The sequence below is a fragment of the Dipodomys spectabilis genome, unplaced genomic scaffold, assembly GCF_019054845.1.
Source record: "Dipodomys spectabilis isolate Male_0828 unplaced genomic scaffold, ASM1905484v1 ptg000297l, whole genome shotgun sequence".
Taxonomy (NCBI): Eukaryota; Metazoa; Chordata; class Mammalia; order Rodentia; family Heteromyidae; genus Dipodomys; species Dipodomys spectabilis.
In genome coordinates, this window is record NW_024870974.1 from 16,292,501 (window position 1) to 16,313,848 (window position 21,348).

General features: G+C 37.8%; 2 protein-coding genes across 2 annotated transcripts in view; one reads left to right on the forward strand and one right to left on the reverse strand.

The window, feature by feature from the left end:
* Positions 1 to 21,348, forward strand: part of Lrba (LPS responsive beige-like anchor protein) — a 443,207-nt gene that overhangs the window by 44,555 nt on the left and 377,304 nt on the right. Inside the window, 9 exon segments of the mRNA XM_042701880.1 lie at positions 4,247 to 4,478; positions 5,174 to 5,274; positions 8,466 to 8,561; positions 11,002 to 11,123; positions 11,212 to 11,338; positions 12,211 to 12,330; positions 13,435 to 13,581; positions 15,049 to 15,246; positions 15,423 to 15,556. Coding sequence (XP_042557814.1) covers positions 4,247 to 4,478; positions 5,174 to 5,274; positions 8,466 to 8,561; positions 11,002 to 11,123; positions 11,212 to 11,338; positions 12,211 to 12,330; positions 13,435 to 13,581; positions 15,049 to 15,246; positions 15,423 to 15,556 — 1,277 coding nt within the window.
* On the reverse strand, positions 9,601 to 10,221 carry LOC122127246 (deoxyuridine 5'-triphosphate nucleotidohydrolase, mitochondrial-like). The gene has a single exon (XM_042701882.1). It carries the CDS (start codon positions 10,205 to 10,207, stop codon positions 9,713 to 9,715), a length of 495 nt encoding a protein of 164 aa, XP_042557816.1. The 5' UTR covers positions 10,208 to 10,221; the 3' UTR covers positions 9,601 to 9,712.

Consider the following 21,348-nt stretch of genomic DNA (forward strand, 5'->3'; position numbering starts at 1 on the left):
TGTAGTGCAAAGCCATTACTACAGCTCAGATAATAACTAGCCAATGCTTGCACCTGGATTATGATCCCTGTCATTGGAAACAAATTTGTGTTTTGAAGGTTGATCAGCTTCAAATAACTATTAGAAAGGGTTAACGTGACATACTGTAGTCCCTCTGCCTGGTTTTAAGGTGTAATAGGTATACATACATACAGTATATCAAGTATGTCGCATATTTGTATGTACAGATTTCTGCCATCAATTTTTCTTTGTACAGCATATTTTATAATATTTAACACAGTGGAGGAATGTTTTAAAACACCTGTGTAGAAATTGATCTTATGTTATAAGCTCAATTTTAAAAGCTGGTGAAATATTTGGGAGCTTTTTTGGAAATTACTTTGAAAATTAATTCTTAGATTCTTGGAAGGGTGGTTACCGAGTATAATATACACAGATCAAAATGAAAGATTGATGTCAATGATATTAAGGTGAAGGTAAGGTCTCTTAAAGTAAGTTGTACCAAAGCTTCTGTCCCATTTCCTTGTATACAGAGACACATAAAGAAAATTTTCACCCTATTAGAACTCTTTCTATTTTCTTGGCAGTAATTTTTTTCAAATATATTGATTAATTTGTTCATGTTTAATAAAGTCCAAGTGTGGTGTTATGTGTATTCTCTATCTGTCTGTCTGTCTGTCTGTCTGTCTGTCTGTCTGTCTGTCTGTCTGTCTGTCTATCTATCTATCTATCTATCTAATTGGTCATCGGGCTTGAACTCTGGGCTTGGGCACTGTCCCACAGCTCTTCAGCTCAAGGCCAGTGCTCTACCACTTGAGCCACAGCCCCACTTCCATTTATTTTGAGTGGTTTATTGGAGATAAGAGTCTCACGGACTTTTCCTGTCCACGCTGGCTTTGAACCATGATCCTCAGATCTCAGCCTCCTGAGTAGCTAGGATTACAGGTGTGAGCCACTGGCGCCCAGCTGTATGTGTACTTTAAAAAGTGGTTTATTGGGCTGGGAAGGTGGCTCAGTGGTAGAGCACTTGCCTTGCATGCATGAGGCCCTGTGTTCGATTCCTCAGCACCACATAAGCAGAAAAAAAAAAGCCGTAAGTGGCACTATGGCTCAAGTAGTAGCATGCTAGTCTTGAGCTGAAGAGCTCAGGCCCCATGACCAGACCTCCCAAAAAATAAAAAAATAAAAATAAAAAGTGCTTTATTATATTTAGTGGAACATGTTTAGTTTGTCTCTGGAAAATATTTCTGGAGTTTGTCTGCTTCACTATTGTTTCTATACGATTTTCATAAAATACTTTTCTCCTGTAACTTTCTCTGCACCTTTTTTTTTTTTTTTTGGCCTGTCATGGACCTTGAACTCTGGGCCTGGACACTGTCCCTCAGCTTTTCATCTCAAGGCTAGTGCTCTACCACTTGAGCCACATACCACTTCTGATTTTCTGGTGGTTAATTGGAGATAAGAGTCTCAAGGACAGCTGGACGTCTGTAATCCTAGCTACTCAGGAGGCTGAGATCTGAGGATCACAGTTCAAAGCCAGCTGGGGCAAGAGAAAGTCTGTTAGACTCTGGTCTCCAATAAACCAACAGAAAACCAAAGTAGCATTGTGACTCAATGGTAGGGCGCTAACTTTGAGCTGAAGAGCTGAGGGACAGCGCCTAGGCCCAGAGTTCAAGCCCCATGACTGACCAAAAAAAAAAAAAGTCTCAAGGACTTTCCTGCCCGGGCTGGCTTTGACTCACGATCCTCAGATCTCAGCCTCCTTAGTAGCTAAGATTACAGGCATGAGCCACTGGTTCTTGGCCACCATTTTTTTTTTCCAAATGTATTATTACATATAATATTATAGAGGATTACTAGATTTTTTAAAATAGCCATAGAGATTTTTGGCTTTCTGAATTTTTTTCATAATAAGATTACTTGTGCCTGAGAATTTAGTCATTCCCTCATTTTTCATTCTATCTTCTTCCTGGATTGATAGTTCCTTCAGATCGTCTTCCAGAGAACATCTCTGGTCTTGGGGCTGGGTCAGATCTTTCTACTGCTAAAATTTACTAGGAATATTTTTATCAAATTTTCAGATTCATGGAATGATTTTCCCCAGATTTGAACTTCTTTTTAACTTTTCTTAATCTTTGGCAATGGCTTATGATCATTTCTCCACACAAATAATAAAATATTGTCCATCTTTCCATCTGGCTATGTTTATTTATTTGCTTGTTTACTTATTTATGCAATACTGGGGTTTGAACTTGGGGCCTCATACTTGCTAGGCAAATGCTCTTCCTACTGAGCTATGCCCCTCCAGCCCCTTTTTTGCTGGTTATTTTTGAGATAGGAACTAACTTCTGACTAAGTGCATGCTTGAATGTGATCTGTGGGTTAGATTCTGTCATGGCTAGGAAAGCAAGTGTATGCCACTGCATCTGTGTCTTTGTTGAGAAGGAGTCTCACCTAACTTTTCTACCTCAGCTGGCCTCATACTGTGATCCTTCTATTTTCAGCCTCTCAAACAGCTAGGGTTATAGACAAGAACACTAACACTTGAATTAAAAAATAATCTTGACTTTCTTTTATTATGTTTACTTAGTACTACTGAACTACGGGAGACCCAGTCTTCTTTCAATACTTATTCTGACTCTTCGTATACCCAGAAGTTTATATTTTAATTTTGCCTGACTAGTGTAATTCTCATATTGTAAACTATCCTAGTAATATTTCACTAGCAGTGTACAGAATTGTCTGTCATGTCACTCCTACCTACTTTGAGTATTAATGATTGAAAAAAATGGGTAAATTTTATTTAGTAATTCTTTCCATTTGTATTTTTCAGTGTCATTTCTTTTGTGAATTGGCTGTTCACATCCTTTTTTCCTTCTATTCTGTATTTTTACGTTTCATAGTGTATGTGATATATATGAAAGACTGGAAATATATATATATATATATATATATATATATATATATATATATAATGTGTACATAAATGCATAGGAAAATTATAAAAGCCAAACAAAGTTTATATTGTAATTAAAAAATTTTTTTTGTTGCTGGTCCTGAGGCTTGAACTCAGGGCCTGGGCTCTGTTTCTGAGCTCTCTTCCTCAAGGCTCATATTCTTCCATTTGAGCCACAGGTCTACTTCCTACTCTTTTAGAGAGAGAGAGAGAGAGAGAGAGAGAGAGAGAGAGAGAGAGAGAGAGAGAGAGAGAGAGTCCGTGTCTGTGTTTATTGGTTTTGGGGCTTGAACTTGGGTCCTGGATGCTATCCCTGTGCTCTTCTGCCCCAGGCTATTGCTCTTCCTTACCACTTTGAGCCACAGCTTCATTTCTGGCTTTTTGGTAGTTAATTGGAGATAAAAGTCTCACAGATACTTCTTCCTGGGCTGGCTTTGAACCATAATTTTCAGAATTCAGCCTCCTGAGTAGCTAGGATTATAGGCATGAGCCACCAGCATCCAGCAATGATTTTTATGTATGTATGGATGTATGTATTCTTTGAGAGTCTTGTATGTGTTTATGTGTATGTATTTCCTTCCCCCCACTTTTGGTGGTTCTGTGGTTGAGCTCAGGACCTAAGTGTTGCTAATAAGCAAGCACTGAGAATTTCTTTCTATTTTGTTTCCTTCACATTAAAATTTTTATTTTAAATTTATTTTTAAATTGAAATGAAATCATGAGATTGATACATGTCTACCTTTTGTGACTTTTTTGGACCATACTAGAATGGGACAGGGCCTCATGCATGGGAACTGCCTGTCCAACCCTTAGTGTAGATGATCCTACATTTGTTTTGTTGAAAGATACTTTCATTTTTATTTATAGTCATATATGTTACTTTGTGCTATCTAATTTTGAATCTTTCTTGTTTGGTAGAGCTACTCTTTTTTTTTTTTTTTTTTTGGCTGGTCCTGAGGCTTGAATTTAGGGCTTGGTACTGTCCCCTTGTGCTCAAGGCTAGCACTCTACCACCTTGAGCCATAGTGCCACCTCTGGTTTTTCTGAATAGTAGAGATAAGAGTCTCACATACTTTTCTGCCTGGGCTGGCTTTGAACCATGATCCTCAGATCTCAGCCTCTTGAGTAGCTAGTGTTATAGGCGCGAGCCACTGGTACCTTGCTTTTAAAATTTTTTTTTTTTTGAAAATGAACCTTTTATTGTATTTGAGGATATGGCTAGTTATTGTGACTGAATTTTAGGAAGAAGTAATATCCTTAATATGTTCTTGTGTACTTTGCCTTTGGAAGCTTGTAGGAGGACAGTTTGATTTGGAGATGAATTTCATTATCCAAGAAGGTGAGAGTATCATCTGCATGGTGGAGTTACTGGAAAAATGTGACATTACATGCCAAGCAGAAGTCTGGAGCATGTTTACAGCCATTCTGAAGAAGAGCATACGAAACCTTCAAGTTTGCACAGAAGTAGGCCTTGTTGAAAAAGTACTTGAGAAAATTGAGAAAGTTGACAGTATGATTGCAGGTATGACTTTTTCTATAGTACAAAGTATATGAAGAAATGAAGTTTGATTTTTTTTTTTTTTTTTTTATGTGTGTATGCTGGTACTGGATCTCGAATGCAAGGCCTGAGTGCTGTCCCAAAGCTTTTTTGCTTAAGACTGGCACCTTTGAAGCACACCTTCACTTTCAGGTTAATTGGAGATAGAGTCTCAAGGATTTTCCTTCCCTGGCAGGCTTGGAATAGTGATCCTCAGATCTCAGCCTGAGTAGGTAGGATTACAAATGAGCCTCCAGTGCCTGGCTAAGTACTATATTAAAAAATTATTTAGTCAGGCACCGGTGGCTCATATCTGTAATCCTGCCTACTCAGGAGGCTGAGATCTGAGGATCGTGGTTCAAAGCCAGCCCAGGCAGGCAAGTGTATGAGACCCTTATCTCCAGTAAACCACCAGAAAACCGGAAGTGGCGCTGTGGCTCAAGTGGTAGAGCACTAGTCTTGAGCTGAAGAGCACAGGGACAGTGCCCAGGCCCAGAGTTCAAGCTCTACAACCAACAAAAAAGTAAATAAATAAAATAATTTAATATCATTTAAGAATATTTGAGCATGTAGTGTGTACCTAAAACTCTGGCATCCAAACTCCTAAGTGAGCCCATGAATTTTAGCTCTTTAAAAAATATAAGTGGCCTAATTATTTTATTGTTTTCTTTTGTTTCCAGATCTTTTGGTTGACATGTTGGGAGTGCTGGCTAGCTATAATTTGACAGTTCGAGAACTAAAGCTTTTCTTCAGTAAACTTCAAGGCGATAAAGGACAATGGGTAAAACAAACCTAAAAACTTTTGAGAGTCTTCCCTTGCTGAATATGTTAATACATTATAAGTGACTAATACTGTTCATGGAGTAAATGTCAGATTGATAGGAAGAGATCAATTGAAACAGCAGTTATAGGTGCACAGTTTTTTTCCATTCCTGGATATGGCATGAACAGTTATTAGTAGTAGAAACTTCACAAACAGATAAAAACAAAATCATTCACATTAAAACAAATATGATACCTAACTATGTCTATAATGAAAAGTATTTTGTTAGAAAATAACAAGCCTAGTTTTGGAAATATGGATATTTTATATTTTTTGGTGGTATTGAAATTTAAACTTAAGAGCTTTATGCTTGCCAGGCAAGTGCTGTACTACTTGAGCCATATCCCCAGCACTTTTTTTGCTGGTCCTGGGGCTTGAACTCTGAGCCTGGGCGCTATCCCTGAGCTCCTTTGCTCAAGGCTAGCATTCTACCACTTGAGCCACAGCTCCACTTCTGGCTTTTTTGTGATTAATTGGAAAAAATAGTCAAACAGATTTTCCTGGCTGGCTTAAAACAGTGATCCTCAGATCTCAGCCTCCTGAGTAGCAAGGAGTTGTAAACCACCTGCGCCCAGCCCCAGACCTTTTTTGCTCCAGTTATTTTTCCAACAAGGACTCTCAGTGTTTGTCTAGGGTCATTCTGGACCCCAGTCCTTCTGTCTATACCTCCCAGAGAGCTGGAGCACTCAGCTTGTTGAGATGGATTCTTGTAAACTTGTTGCCCCAGCTGTCCTCTAAGTGCGATCCTCCCTTCCCCTCTGCCTGAGAGACTGTTATTACACGCATTCACCACCATGTCTGGCCAGAAATATGGTTATTATTTATTTACTTAAAATGTAACTATTGTTATAAAGGTGTACAGGGAGAAATATGGTTATTTTAATCCTTGTATATTTTTGGAGTGAACAGTAGTGAAGTCAACCTCAAGAGGAATCTAGTCACATAAAATATACTTATGTCCAATAACTTAATAATTTCTTAGTGTATATACAAAGAAATTCTCAAGTAGTCCCATAAGGAAATAAACATGAGAATGTTTACTGGAACATTGTGAATTGTACATTATCACATTATTGTACAGTCATTAGGGTGGTAAATAGGTAAAATATATTAGATGCACAGAATAGATTATTATATAGCAGCTAGAACCAGTGCATAAAGTAATATGAATAGATTAAAAAAACAAGAAAAAAGCAATTAGCAGAATGATAGCTCTAATATAGCACCATTCATATGCTAGGAACGAGCAAACAAAAACATCTTTGAAAACATACACTGAAAAGATAAAACATGTTAATATAATTGGTTGCAGGAAGGAGGAGACTCAGAATAAGATTAGGCAATACATATGATTAGGAGAAAATCAAACTATTAATAAAATGTGAATTGAGATATTCATTATATTTATTTACCTCTTTATTGGGCATTCAGGGTATTTCCAACTGGTGCTCTCCTAGTATGTAATGGAAAAAAAAAATCTCTGTGGCTGTCTATATCTGCTTTTTTGATTATTTTGCATAGATTTCTATGTATAGAATCAACTTGTATGTGTAGAATCAGTGCATAGGTATGAACATTTAAAAAGAGACTTGAAATAGAACAACTAATTTTTTTCTGAAAAAGTTCCAGTATCCTTGTCTCCTATAGTGTCTATGCATGTAGGTACATTTTCATGATATATTTATTTTTTATTGTCATTGATTGACTTACGGGAATGGGGATTTGGAGGAGTGGTTTCTCTAGGCAGACATGATGTACAATATTGTATTTGAATTTGTGACTGAAGGTTAAATTAGTTCAATTTGAAGTTAATTTATTATTATTGTTATTATTGTCAGTCATAGGGCTTGAACTCAGGACTTGGGCTCCCTGAGCTCTTTTGCTCAAGACTAGAGCTCTACAATTTGGAGCCAGAGTTCCATTTCTGGTTTTCTAGTAGTTAATTGGAGATAAGAGTCTCACAGGCTTTCCTGTCCAGGCTGGCTTTGAACCTAGATTCTTGGCCTCCTTAGTAGCAGGGATTATAGGTGTGAACCACGGGTACCTGCTTTGGAATTGGTTTTAAAAGAATAAGTCATTACCTGTTGCTAACTATATTTTTTAACTAGTTGATTGAAAATGTCTTGATCATTTAAGAATGAATTTCTTGGGCTGAGAATGTGACTTAGTTGTAGAGTGCTTGCCTAGCATGTATGAATCCCTGGGTTTGATTCCTCAGTTCCACATAAACAGAAAAAGCAGGAAGTGACTGGTGCTATGGCTCAAGTGGTAGAGTACTAGCCTTGAGCAAAAGAAGCTCAGGGACAGTGCCCAGGCCCTGAGTTCAAGCCCCAGGAATGGCAAAAAAAAAAAAAAAGTTTTGAAGTTCTCTGTTTGATATTTAGGTAAGAGGTTGCTGAATTTGAATAATTAGTCATGATTATACATAATAGCAATGAAAATAGGATGAAGACACCTCAGTGATCTTCTTGTAGTTTGATCCTGTCTGGCTCTTTAATGTGCTGGTTATTTTTGAAATAGGGTCTCAGTTCCTTGGTCTTGAAGCTATATTCTGATCTGCCTATTTTAGGCTTCCTTTTATAGTTCAGATGACAAGTACACTATTAAGCCCAGTTTTTTCCTGTTGAGATGGAGTCCTGTTGAGATGGACTTTCCCACCTGGGCTTGCTCGAAACTATGACCCGTTGATCTCAGCCTTCCATGTAGCTTGGGATGATGGGCATGTACCATGATATCCAGCTATGCGTTGAGAAGGGGTCTTGTGTATTTCCAGACTGGCTTTAAACTACAATCTTTCCTTTCTCAGTTTCCCACATAGCTAGAATGACAAGTATGCACCACTGGTGTCCAGTTGTAGTTTTAAAAATATTTTTAAAATATTTATTAATTTTTGCTGTGGTTTAGAGAAGAATTTTAAGTGTCAAATAATATTGGCTCATATTTACAAAACACCTAATAATCCTACAGTATTATAGAAAATGGGTAGAGTATGTTATGTCCTTAAGACAGTTGAAAATATTTTTTTTTTTGGTTACTGTGTGTGCTTTTAAGCTTTGGATGATTCTTGTGCAAAGCAAAGCATGTCTAGTTTAAAATATGTATTTTTGTGCTGAATCTTGTGGTTATTGAATTGTTGATTGTCTTCATAGCCTCCACATGCAGGGAAGCTGCTGTCTGTGCTGAAGCACATGCCTCAGAAGTATGGTCCTGACGCCTTTTTCAACTTTCCAGGGAAGAGTGCTGCAGTAAGTAAATGTTAATGAGGAAATCACTCCAGCTTTTCCTTTCTTTTGCTTCCTCGAAGTGTTGTACTCTAAATGCTCTTGATAGTGGCTGTTCTTTGCACAAACTAACCAAATCCTTACAACCATTGTGCTTGTTCCTTTTCCTCAGCTATCTATCTATCTATCTATCTATCTATCTATCTATCTATCTATCTATCTATCTATCTATCTATCTATCTATCTATCTATCTATCTATCTATCTATCTATATTTTGTTGGTTATGGGGCCTGAACTATGGGCCTGGGTGCTGTCCCTCAGCTCTTCAGCTCAAGGCTTTACCACTTGAGACATAGCACCGCTTCCAGCTTTTTCTGTTTATGTGGTACTGAGGAATCAAACCCAGGGTCTCATGAATGCAAGCCACCTTCCCAGCCCCTTCCTAGCTGTTTTAGAGGTAAAGAAAAAAGTAGCTGGATTGCAGACTTGAAATATCACTCCCATTTATTGTTTTGTTTTTTTGAGGCAGGGTCTTGCGATGTTTCCCAGGCTGTCCTTGAACTCACTATGTATCCTAGGGTGGCCTCTGATTTATGATCATCCTTTTTCAGCCTACCAAGTACAGGGTTTCAGGCGACTATCTCCACATCTGACTAAAATAAATATTTGTTTTTGGTGGTACCACACATTGAACTCAGGGCCTTAATATTTGTAAAGCTTACTTGGCTGGTGTTCTACTTAAGGTTGTATTTGCCTTTTTATTACTGAGTTATATGAGTCTTTTTACATTTTTGGGTAGAAATCCTTCATTGATATTTGATTTATAAATATTTCCTACCAACCTAGTGACATGTTTTACTTTTTCTTTTTTTTTTAAAGCAGAACCAACGAGATACTCTTTATTGAATTAAATTGTACATCTGATTTTTTAAAACTTGTCAAGTATTCACAAAGCAGATAGATTTTCATACTAGCAATTTCAGAAACACAAAATAAGTTTCCATATAATCCCGACAGAAGTAACCTTTCCTTCTATCGTTAAGAAAATAAACTATTTTTTACAAGTTAAAACTATTAAGTTTACTATGGTGCAAAACACCAAAAACATTTGACGCAAAACCTATTATTTTTAATAAAAAGTATGCCTTTTCATTTTCTATTCTTGGCCCAAATTTTAATTCTTTCCAGTAGAACCAAAACCTCCTGAACCCCTTTCAGTATCATCCAAGACTTGAACTTCTTCAATTTCTGCATAAAAAATCTGTTCACAAATGAGCTGAGCAATTCGATCACCCTTTTTCACTTCAAACTTCTCTTTGCCAAAATTGAACAAGATAACACCAACATTTCCCCTATAATATTCATCTATGACACCAGCTCCTACATCAATGAAGTGTTTTGCAGCTAAGCCAGAATGTGGAGCTACTCTTCCACAGCACCCAGAAGGAAGAGCTATCTGAATGTCCATCTTCACAAGGGCTTTCTCCATAGGTGGTATTGTATAATCATAAGCACTGTACAGGTTGTAGCCTGTGGCGCGCGCCGACCCCCGGGCCGGGGTCGTGGCGTGCTCGGAGAGCCTCACAAAGCGCAGCCGCATGTCGCCTTCCTTGGCAGGTCGAGTCCGCTTGCAGGGGGAGCTGGCGGGGGTCTCTTTTGAGCAGGGCATGGCCAACCGGGGAGAGGAAGGAAGGAAGAGAGAGAGAGAGAGAAGGAAAGAGGGAGAAAGCTAGTGACATGTTTTTCAAAGAATAGTTTACAATTTTATGAAGCCCAATTTATGTATTGTTACTTTTGTCACTTTTGGTGACATAATTTGCCAACCCAAAGTACATATATCTTATACCAGCACCACATAATGTTCATTGCAATGGCTTTATAGTATGTTTGAATTTGGTGGGATGAGTCTACTGGCTTTTATTTTCCTTTTAAAGACTGTTTAACTACTTAGTATCCCTACCATTATATAATATCTTTTAAATAAAAATTTAAGCCAAATGGTAAAACCATCTACAAAATGAGTTATTAATACAATTTAAAATATTTTATGGAATAACTCTCTTCAATTTTACATGTATGGTGTGTAAAACAAACATACTAAGCTGTTTCTTTAATTTTTTTCATTCTTGTTCACCTTTCTTTTTTCTATCGAAATTCTATCAAATTTCTAGTTTGGTATCACCACTCTTCTCTTTCATTTGGAATCTCTATGGATATGTGTGCTGTAGTAAATGAAGTGGGCATGATCTATGTCTTGCACATGACACTGAATGTTCATTTTGCTTGATAAATTAGCATCATTAGTTTGTATTTTGGAAGATTCAGAAGTTACTAAAAGTCTTCTTTCAGATAAGAGTTTGCCTTGATGTGGTAGAAATGTACGTAGTATTGTAAAGTCTCGTTGATCTATGCAGTAATAAAGTTTTTCACGCAGGTCAGTAACTCAAAGCTTTTTACCTGTAGGCGATTGCATTACCTCCCATAGCCAAATGGCCATACCAGAGTGGTTTTACATTTCATACCTGGCTGAGAATGGACCCTGTAAATAACATCAATGTAGATAAGGATAAGCCCTATCTATATTGGTATGTACTTCCGTAATTGTTTAGTTTTATTATTTTCCTTTGGAAATAAGAATATTTAGAGATAAAAATGAAACTTATTTTCTCATAGTTTCAGAACTAGCAAAGGTCTTGGTTATTCTGCTCATTTTGTTGGTGGCTGTTTGATTATAACATCAATAAAGTCAAAAGGAAAAGGCTTTCAGCACTGTGTGAAATTTGATTTCAAGCCACAAAAGGTATGTGATCTTACTTATAGTTACATTAATAAGCTATACTACCTTTCGAAATACTGTTTTAATGGTATTTACATACCTGTTATGTTGTTAGCTATTTTAAAAATCAAAGTGTAAATCAATGGATAAATGTTAATTTCCCTGATTTGGATCATAAAATGAGTATTTACTGATTGAGTTTAAGCAGAAATAGGAGATGTCAATGATAATTATTTTAGTAATGCAAATTTAATATGTGTTTTCCTTTACACTTTAAAACATAGAGATTAAAAAATAACTTAGAATGTATAGGTAGTTGCATTGGTGTATAGATTAGGTACATGAGAAAATACTCAGATTTTTCTTTTTAATTGGTCCTGGGGTTTGAATTCAGGGTCTGGATGTTGTCCCTGAGCTTTTGTGCTCAAGGTTAGTGCTTTAATACTTTGAGCCACAACACCACTTCCAGTTTTCTGGTGGTTAATTGGAGAGAAGAGTCTCACAGACTTTCCTGCCTGGGTTGGCTTTGAACCACGATTCTCAGCTCTCAGCCTCCTGAGTAGTTAGGATTACAGTTGTGAGCAACCAGTGCCCAGCTAATTCAGATTTAAAGGAAGATAATTATGCTAGATATTTAGATTTAAAGGGGTATGCTTGAAAATTTTTATAATAAATAAAATTATTTAGTGAATGAGTTCTCATTACTCAAGAGCCTCCCTGTATAAATAAATATTGTTCTAGAGGTAGTAAATACTCAATTTAATAGAAGTACTTCAACTTTGCTTTGGGATTTAATTATTATCCTCCTGCTTTTTTCATTATTTTCAACATGGTTGTATTAGGGAGAATTATGATAAAATTTACTTTTACTGTTTCTGTTTTTTTTTCTTATTCAGTGGTACATGGTAACTATAGTACATATTTATAACCGATGGAAGAACAGTGAGCTTCGATGTTATGTGAATGGGGAGCTTGCTTCCTATGGAGAGATAACGTGGTTTGTCAACACCAATGATGTAAGTCATATCAATGTATGTGTGCCAAAAATAAAGGCATGTGCTTTTCAAGTTAGAAGGGGTTTTAAAACTTGACTATAAACTTTGGAATACAAAAGTGGTGACTTTTTGTAATCTAATTTTGCTACTACAGTAATAGAACTCAGATTGTCTTCATAATCATCTTTTTTTTGTAGAAAATTTAACAAAACACCACTACCAAGAAAGCTAAGGAAAATAGCCACAAACTCTGCCACCCACACTTACTCCTTTTGCATCCTTTGCTACACATGCACGTACATAACTAACGTTAATTTCAACTATAGAGCTCAGGGTGTTTCATCAGCCACACTCTATGTTGTAATCCCCCCACTGTCGTCATTGATTATGTGATTGGTCTTGGTCCATTGTTTCATTTTGTTGTTGTTGTTGTAAAGAGGAATAAACAACTGTGTACTTTAGAAAGTTGTAATGATTAAATGTGATGAGGTTGATAAATCTCTTAGCACACTTAGCACAGTACCTTGTGAAAGCTTACTCATACTTCTTGTGTCAAACTATATTCTTCTATTTGAATTTTTGGCTACTGAGTTTGTAGAGCCACAGGAGTTTCCCTGATTTTTTTTTTTTTTTTTTTGTGTGCTGGTCTTGGGGCATGAATTCAGACCTGGATGTTGTCTTTTAGCTTTTTTTGCACAAGGGTAGTGGTCTACCACTTGAACCACAGCTCTACTTCTGATTTTTGGTTAATTAGAGATAAGGAACTCTCAAAGACTTCTCTGCCCAGGCTGACTTTGAACCAGGATCCTTAGAACTCAGTCTCCTGAGTAAATAGGATTTACAGGTATGAGCCATTGATGCCTAGCTACGGATTCCTTTTTTTAACCTTCACATTGTCATCAAATTTAACTTACTGTTCTCTAGAAAACTACTTTCTACTCAGGTGAGAAGGAGTGAACTGAAATACTAAGTGAATTACTATTCTATTCAGAAACAGGTTAGACATGATGTAACATTTATACCAATGAAGATTTTTTTATTATTCCAGAAGGTGTGTGTGCATGTGCGTATGCATGTGTGTATGTATTTTTTTTCTATAAAACTTTCTTTCCATTTTCTTTACAGACCTTTGACAAATGTTTCCTGGGCTCATCAGAAACAGCAGATGCTAACAGAGTATTCTGTGGTCAGATGACTGCAGTTTACCTATTCAGTGATGCACTTAATGCAGCTCAGATTTTTGCTATTTATCAGTTGGGCCTGGGATACAAGGTATGTTACTTATTGTTCACTTGGTGTAATTTGTATTAGACACGGGAGATTTGCCTTGAGTAATTAAGTAGGGTGTCAGGATGATGGGAAACACTATGGCAAAGTTGTAGCAGTCAGAAAGATGTGTAGTATAATTGACCTGTGTAGGGTGTTATGTGAACTATTAGCTTCTTTCAATTTCATTTAATGTTAGGATGATGTCTTAACTTTAAAAATTAACCTGTAAGTTATATATTTTATGTGATATGGTATGGCGTTTACATACATTGTATAATGTTCAAATAAGGGTAAGAATATCTGTCTTCTTAACATTTAAACATTTAGTTCTCTCCCTCTCTCTCCCTCTCTCTCCCTCTGTCCCTCTCTCCCTCTGTCCCTCTCTCCCTCTCTCTCCCTTTCTCTCCCTCTCTCTCCCTCTGTCCCTCTGTCCCTCTCTCTCTCTCCCTCTCTCTCTCTCTCTCTCTCTCCCCCTCTGTCCCTCTGTCACTCTGACCCTCTCTCCCTCTCTCTCCCTCTCTCTCCTCTCCCTCTGTCCCTCTCTGTCCCTCTCTCTCCTTCTCTCTCCCTCTGTCTCTCTGTCCCTCTATCCCTCTCTCTCTCCACCTCTCTCTCTCTCCCTCTCTCTGTCTCCCTCTCTTTTTCCCTCTCCCTCTCTCCCTCCCTCTCCCTCCCTCTCCCTCCCTCTCCTTCTTCTTCCCTCTCTCTCTCTCTCTCTCCCCCTACCCCCCTCCTCCGCTTGAGCTCCAGGCCTCATAATTACCTGAGCAAAGTCTTCAGTCCTTAGACTGTCATCGTAGTTTGTTATTGATCAAAACATTGGTATGTTGCTATATAAAATAAACTTTGATAGTTGAAAGGAGAAATATGTGTCATTGATAGTAGAAAACGTCAGTGTTTAATTTCCAATCATGGGTAGAACAACCATAAGGAAGACTTATAAGGAAACAGAGGACTTGAACAATAATGATAATCAGTTATACTTAAGCATATTCAAAACAGTCCATGAAACAAAAGTATAATAAACACATTTCTTTTTAAGTATACATGGAATGTTCTTCAAGATAGACTTGATAGACAGGATGGACCAGGCCACAAGCAAATAAAGCAAATATTGACAAATTTAAGAAAATTGAAATTATAATTGTCTTTCCTCCCCTTAAATAACATGAAAATTATACATCACCCCCCCCCCCCCCCAACCATCAGTGGTTCAAAAGCAGAAATCACAAAGGAAATTAGAAACTATCTTGACAAAGGAAAATGCAAAGGTAACGAATCAAAACCTGATTCAACAAAAGTTGTAGGAAGAGGAAAATTCATGGTGGTAAGGACTAACGTTATATGGAGGGTTTCCCTTGTTTGGTATTGTTAGAGAGGTATCGCCTTACAGGTTTATATCTATATGATTTGTATTTAGGTCTTGAATGGAGTATACTCTTAACTGTGCTATACTTTATGAATTTGTAGGGCACGTTTAAATTCAAAGCAGAAAGTGACCTTTTCCTTGCTGAGCATCACAAACTCTTACTGTATGATGGCAAGCTCTCGAGTGCCATTGCCTTCACGTATAATCCGCGGGCTACAGATGCCCAGCTGTGTCTCGAGTCTTCTCCTAAGGACAGCCCTTCCATTTTTGTTCATTCACCACATGCACTCATGCTCCAGGTACGAACAATCATCCTTTTAAGAATATATCTAATCTAAATCTGGTATGTTTGGTAGTTTCTGTTTAACACAAATTGTCATGTTTTAATGTTCTTGTATTTCCTGTTGTGCTTTATTTTTTAACTGTTTTGGAAAAGAAAACATTGGATTCCTTATTGTGTATTCTATTTTTCAAGGATGTGAAGGCAGTTTTAACACATTCCATCCAAAGTGCCATGCATTCTATTGGAGGAGTACAAGTACTATTTCCCCTTTTTGCACAGTTGGATTATAAGCAATATTTATCTGATGAGGTTGACTTGACTATATGGTGAGTACTCCCCTCCACCTTTTTTTTTTGTTTGTTTGTTTTGAGACAGCATTTCATTATATAATTCAGCTTGTCCTCAAACTTACTCTCTTCCTTTCTCAGCTTCTCTAGTTCTAGAATTATAGACCACTGCTACCACTCCTAGCTATTTGATATGAGAGTTACTTACTTCCATTGTTGTTGAGCTCCATAATACCTCTTGTATTTGCTGTTCAATCAGTATATTTTATTTTTTTTTTTTTTTTTTTTTTTTTTTTTCTGTCTGAATTTGTTAGTCTGTGTTTTAGTATTTTCTTTTTTTTTTTTTTTTTTTTTTTATTGTAAAGCTACTATACAGAGGGTCACAGTTACATGAGTGAGGTTATGAGTACACTTCCTCTTGAACATTGTTACCCCCTCCATTGTTTTCCCCCTACCATCCCCTCCCTCCCTCCCTTCCCCGAGGTTCTTTTTTTTTTTTTTTTTGATTGTGATTAAATGATTACATAATTTCAAAGTCACAAGTTCATTCTAACTTCCCTGGAGCAAATTGTCTACCACAGTCTGTAATATATAACAGTGTTCACATGTTATATACCATATTTGTGATCAGCAGCATGAGGATATTTAGTAGTGGTTCAACCAGATGAGCGGGAGTTCTTTGTTTCTTAAGTCCTGTTAGTTTTGTCGTATCACTAACCTTTTGGATTTAGCATCCACTTATGAGGGAGACCATGTACCGTTTGTCTCTTCGTTCTTGGCTTACCTCGCTCAACATGATTCCTTCTAGCTCCATCCATTTCCCTGCAAATGCCATTATTTTGTCATTTCTAATGGCTGCATAGTATTCCATTGTGTATAGATACCACAATTTTTGGATCCATTCATCTGTGGTGGGGCACCTAGGTTGTTTCCATATCCTAGCTATTGCGAACAGTGCTGCAATAAACATGGAGGTGCACGTGTCCTTGTATATTGGTTCCTGTTGTTCAGGGTAGATGCCTAGAAGTGGTATGACTGGGTCGTAAGGGAGGTCAATCTTTAGCTTTCTAAGGACCCTCCAGACTGCTTTCCAAAGTGGTTGTATAAGTGTACATTCCCACCAGCAGTGTAATAGGGTTCCTCTTTCTCCACATCCCCTCCAGCATTTGTCGTTGCCTGATTTGTGGATGTGGGACATTCTGACTGGGGTAAGGTGGTATCTCAGGGTTGTCTTTATTTGCATTTCCTTCACCACCAGGGATGATGAACATTTCCTCATGTGTTTCTTTGCCATTTTTATTTCTTCATTTGAGAAGTCCCTCTTTAGTTCCCTTGCCCATTTAGTAATTGGTTTGTTAGGTTTGGGAGGGATTAGTTTCTTGAGTTCCCTGTATATACAGGATGTTAACCCCTTGTCTGATATATTGCTGGTAAATATTTTTTCCCAATTAGTTGGTTGTCTTTCTAGCTTAGTTGCGATAGATTTAGCTGTGCAGAAGCTTTTTATTTTAAGGTAGTCCCATTTGTCGAGTCTCTCTCCAACTTGTTGTGACCCTGGGACTCTGTTCAGGAAGTTCCTTCCTGTGCCTATTAGTTCAAGTGTCTCTCCTACTCTGTCCTGCAGTAGTTTCAGAGATTCAGGTTTAATGTTAAGGTCTTTAATCCATTTTGAGTTGATGTTGGTGCATGGTGATAGGCTGGGGTCCACTTTTAGTTTTCTGCATGTGGCTGCCCAGTTTTCCCAGCACCAGCGGTTGAAGAGGCTGTGTTTCTTCCATTGTATGTCTTTGGCTCCTTTGTCGAATATCAGCTGGCTGTAGGCCTGTGGATTTATATCTGGATCTTCTATTCTGTTCCATTGGTCTTCGGGTCTGTTTTTGTGCCAGTACCATGCTGTCTTTGTGATTATAGCTCTGTAGTAGAGTTTGAAGTTCGGCATGGATAGCCCTCCCATATTGTCTTTATCCCCTAGAATTGTTTTGGCTATTCTAGGTCTTTTGTTGTTCCATATAAATTTTTGGACTGTTTTCTGTATTTCAGTGATGTACGTCATTGGGATTTTAATAGGAATTGCATTGAATTTGTATATTAGTTTTGGAAGTATCACCATCTTTACTATATTAAGTCGGCCTATCCAGGAGCATGGGAGGTCTTTCCATTTCCTAGTGTCTTCTGCAATTTCTTTCTTTAACTTTTTATAGTTCTCATTAAATAGTTCTTTCACATCTTTGGTTAGGTTAATTCCTAAATATTTTATTTTTTGGGAGGTTATTGTGAATGGGGTTGCTCCCTTTATTTCCCTCTCTTCCTGTGCGTTATCAGTGTATAGGAAGGCAACTGATTTTTGTGGGTTTATTTTGTATCCTGCTATTTTGCCGAAGTGACTTATGATTTCTAAAAGTTTGGGGATGGAGTTTTTGGGATCGTGGAGGTATAGTATCATGTCGTCTGCAAAAAGGGATAGTTTCACTTCTTCTTTCCCTATGCGGATCCCTTTAATGTCTTTTTCTTGCCTTATTGCCCTGGCTAAGGGTTCTAGGACTATGTTGAAGAGGAGTGGAGATAGTGGACATCCTTGCCTTGTTCCTGTTTTTAGGAGGATTGGTTGTAGCTTTTCCCCATTAAGTATAATATTGGCTATTGGTCTGTCATAAATGGCTTTTATTGTTTTTAGAAATGTTCCTTCTATTCCTATTTTCTCCAGAGCTTTTAGCATGAATGAATGTTGAATTTTATCAAAGGCCTTTTCTGCATCTGTGGCGATAATCATGTGATTCTTGACCTTGGCTCTGTTGATATGCTGGATTACATTTATTGACTTACGTATGTTAAACCATCCCTGTGTCTCTGGGATGAAGCCTACCTGATCATAGTGTATTATTTTTTTTATGTGTTTCTGGATTCTGTTAGCTAGAATCTTGTTAAGGATCTTTGCATCTGTGTTCATCAAGGAGATTGGCCTGTAATTCTCCTTTTTGGTTGGGTCTTTGCCTGGTTTGGGGATGAGTGTGATATTGGCTTCGTAGAATGAGTTTGGGATAGCTCCCTCCTTCTCTGTTTCTCTGAAGAGCTTGAGGAGTATGGGTATTAGTTCTTCTTTAAAGGTCTTATAGAATTCTGCTGTGAATCCATCTGGTCCTGGGCTTTTTTTTGTTGGAAGACTTTTGATAGCTTCCTGTATCTCGTTATAGGATATTGGCTTATTTAATTGGTTAACTTCTTCTTTGCTCAGTTTGGGTAACTTGTATTTCTCTAAAAATGCATCCATTTCCGCCAGATTTTCTTCCTTTAGAGAGTATAGCTTTTGAAAGTAGTCTGTTAGAATTGTTTGGATATCTTGGGTACGTGTTGTGATGTTTCCCGTGGCATCCCTAATCCTATTAATATGGGTTTCCTCTCTTCTTTTTTTAATTAATCTTGCCAACGGGCCATCAATTTTGTTTATTTTTTCAAAGAACCAGCTTTTTGTTTGGTTTATTTTGGTTATGGTTTTCTGATTTTCTAATTGGTTAATCTCTGCTCTCAATTTGGTTATCTGGCTTCGTCTAGTAGCTTTAGGTCCCATTTTTTCTTGTTTTTCTAGCTGTTTTAGTTGCAACATGAGATTATTTACTTGGTCTGTCTCCATTCTCTTGATGTGGGCACTGAGGGCAATAAATTTGCCCCTCAGGACTGCTTTTGCTGTGTCCCACAAGTTTCTTTGTGAGGTGTTTTCATTTTCATTGAGTTCTAGGAAATGCTTTATTTCTTCTCTGATCTCTTCTGTTACCCAGGCCTTGTTAAGGAGTGTGCTGTTCAATTTCCATGTATTAGAGAAATTTCTGCGGTATGCTTTGTTATTGAGAGCTAGCTTGATTCCACTGTGGTCAGATAGGATACAGGGGATTATGTCGATCCCTTTGTATTTGCTTAAGTTCCTTGAATGAACTATGATATGGTCTATTTTGGAGAAAGTTCCATGAGCTGCTGAGAAGAATGTGTACTGTGTTGTTTTAGGGTGAAATACTCGGTAGATGTCAGTTAATTCCGCTTGAAGTATGGCCTCACTTAATTCGGTAGCTTCTTTGCCAATCCTCTGGTTGGTAGACCTGTCCTTTGGTGAGAGTGGCGTGTTAAAGTCTCCTAGTATTATCGTATTGGGATCTATTTTATTCTGTAAGTTTGAGAGCATTTGTTTAACATATCTGGGTGCACCGATATTTGGGGCATATAAGTTGATGATGGTTATATCCTCCTCTTGGATTGTTCCCTTTATTAATATGTAATGTCCGTCCTTGTCTTTCTGTACTGATTTTAATGAAAAGTTTATTTTGTCAGATATCAGGATAGCTACACCTGCTTTCTTATTGGGGGAATTTGATTGGTAGATCCTTTTCCACCCCTTCACTCTGAGTTTGTTTGTATGTTTGGCTGAGAGGTGGGTCTCCTGAAGGCAACAGATGGATGGGTCTTGTTTTCTGATCCAGTCCTCAGTTCGTTTTCTTTTAATTGGCGAATTCAGCCCATTTATATTAAGAGAAAGTATAGAGAGATGCATTGTTGTCCCTGCCATTCCGTTTTCCTAAGTTTTTCTTCTTTCCTTTCCTCCTGTGCTTGCTCAGTTAGACTTTGAGTAATGCCTGTTTGGGGCAGGTCCCAGTTCCTGGTTGCTTTCTTCAGGTTGTGTCCCCCCTCTTAGAATTCTTTGTAATGCTGGCTTAATGTTTATGTATTCATTTAGTTTTTCTTTGCTATTAAAAGTTTTCAGTTCTCCATCGAATGTGAATGCTAGCTTTGCCGGGTATATCGGTCTGGGTTGGCAGTTATTGGCTCTCAGGGCTCGTATGGTGCTTTCCCAGGCTTTTCTTGCATTCATTGTTTGTGTGGAGAGATCTGCAGTGATTCTAATTTTTTTCCCGTTGTAGTATAGCTCCTTCTTCATTTTTGCTGCATGCAGGATTGTTTCCTTATTATTCAGATCCATCATTGTTACTATTATGTGCCTAGAAGTGTTTCTCCTGGGATCTTGCTTGTTGGGTGTTCGATAAGCTTTTGTGATGTAGTTAAGATGGTCGTTTTTGAGGTGGGGAAAATTTTCATTGACTATCTTGTTAAATAGGTGTTGCATTCCCTTGCTCTGGAATTCCTCACCTTCGTCCACTCCGATTATGCGAAGGTTAAATTTTTTAGCATTATCTGCTTGCTCTTGAATTTCCCTTTGGTTTAATTTGAGTGATTTTTCCATATCTGTCACTTTTTGGTCCAGTTGGTGTATTCTGTCTTCTGTATCTGACACTCTACCTTCCATTTCATTCACTCTGTTGACCGTGGCTTCTATTGTGGTTTGCATGATGGAAATGGATCCCTTTATGGATTCAATGTTGGTTCTCAGAGTACTGATCTCACCTCTCAATGAGGTGATATCAGTATGCATTACCTCTAATTTGGCGTTTATCTCACTTCTTACTGAGGTTTGTGCAGCTTCTATTTTTGCATCCAATTTTTGTTTGATATCCTGTATATCTTTTGATAGTTCATCCTTGTGCTCTTTCAATTTCTGATCCATTTCTCGCTTTATTTCTTGAGTCATTGCCTCCAGCAACCCTTGGATGTAGTTTTTGTCTTCCATTCCTGCTTTGCTCCCACTGGGGCTCTCCCCTGCGTGGCTGCTGGCTTTTGAGGTGAGCTTGCTGTCCTGGGTAGTGGTAAACCTTGTGATTTTTCTCTGTGATTTTCGCATGGGGGTTCAGGAGACTGCTCTTCAATCTTGTTTTGGTGTGTCTGTCTTTGCTTGGTTGCTGATTCTCCTGTAGGTCGTCAGTTGTTGTTGCAGTCCGTCAGTTGTTGTTGCA

Coding starts and splice junctions, on each gene's coding strand:
- LOC122127246 (XM_042701882.1), bottom strand. CDS start 10,207: ATGCCCTGCTCAAAAGAGACCCCCGCCAGCTCCCCCTGCAAGCGGACT.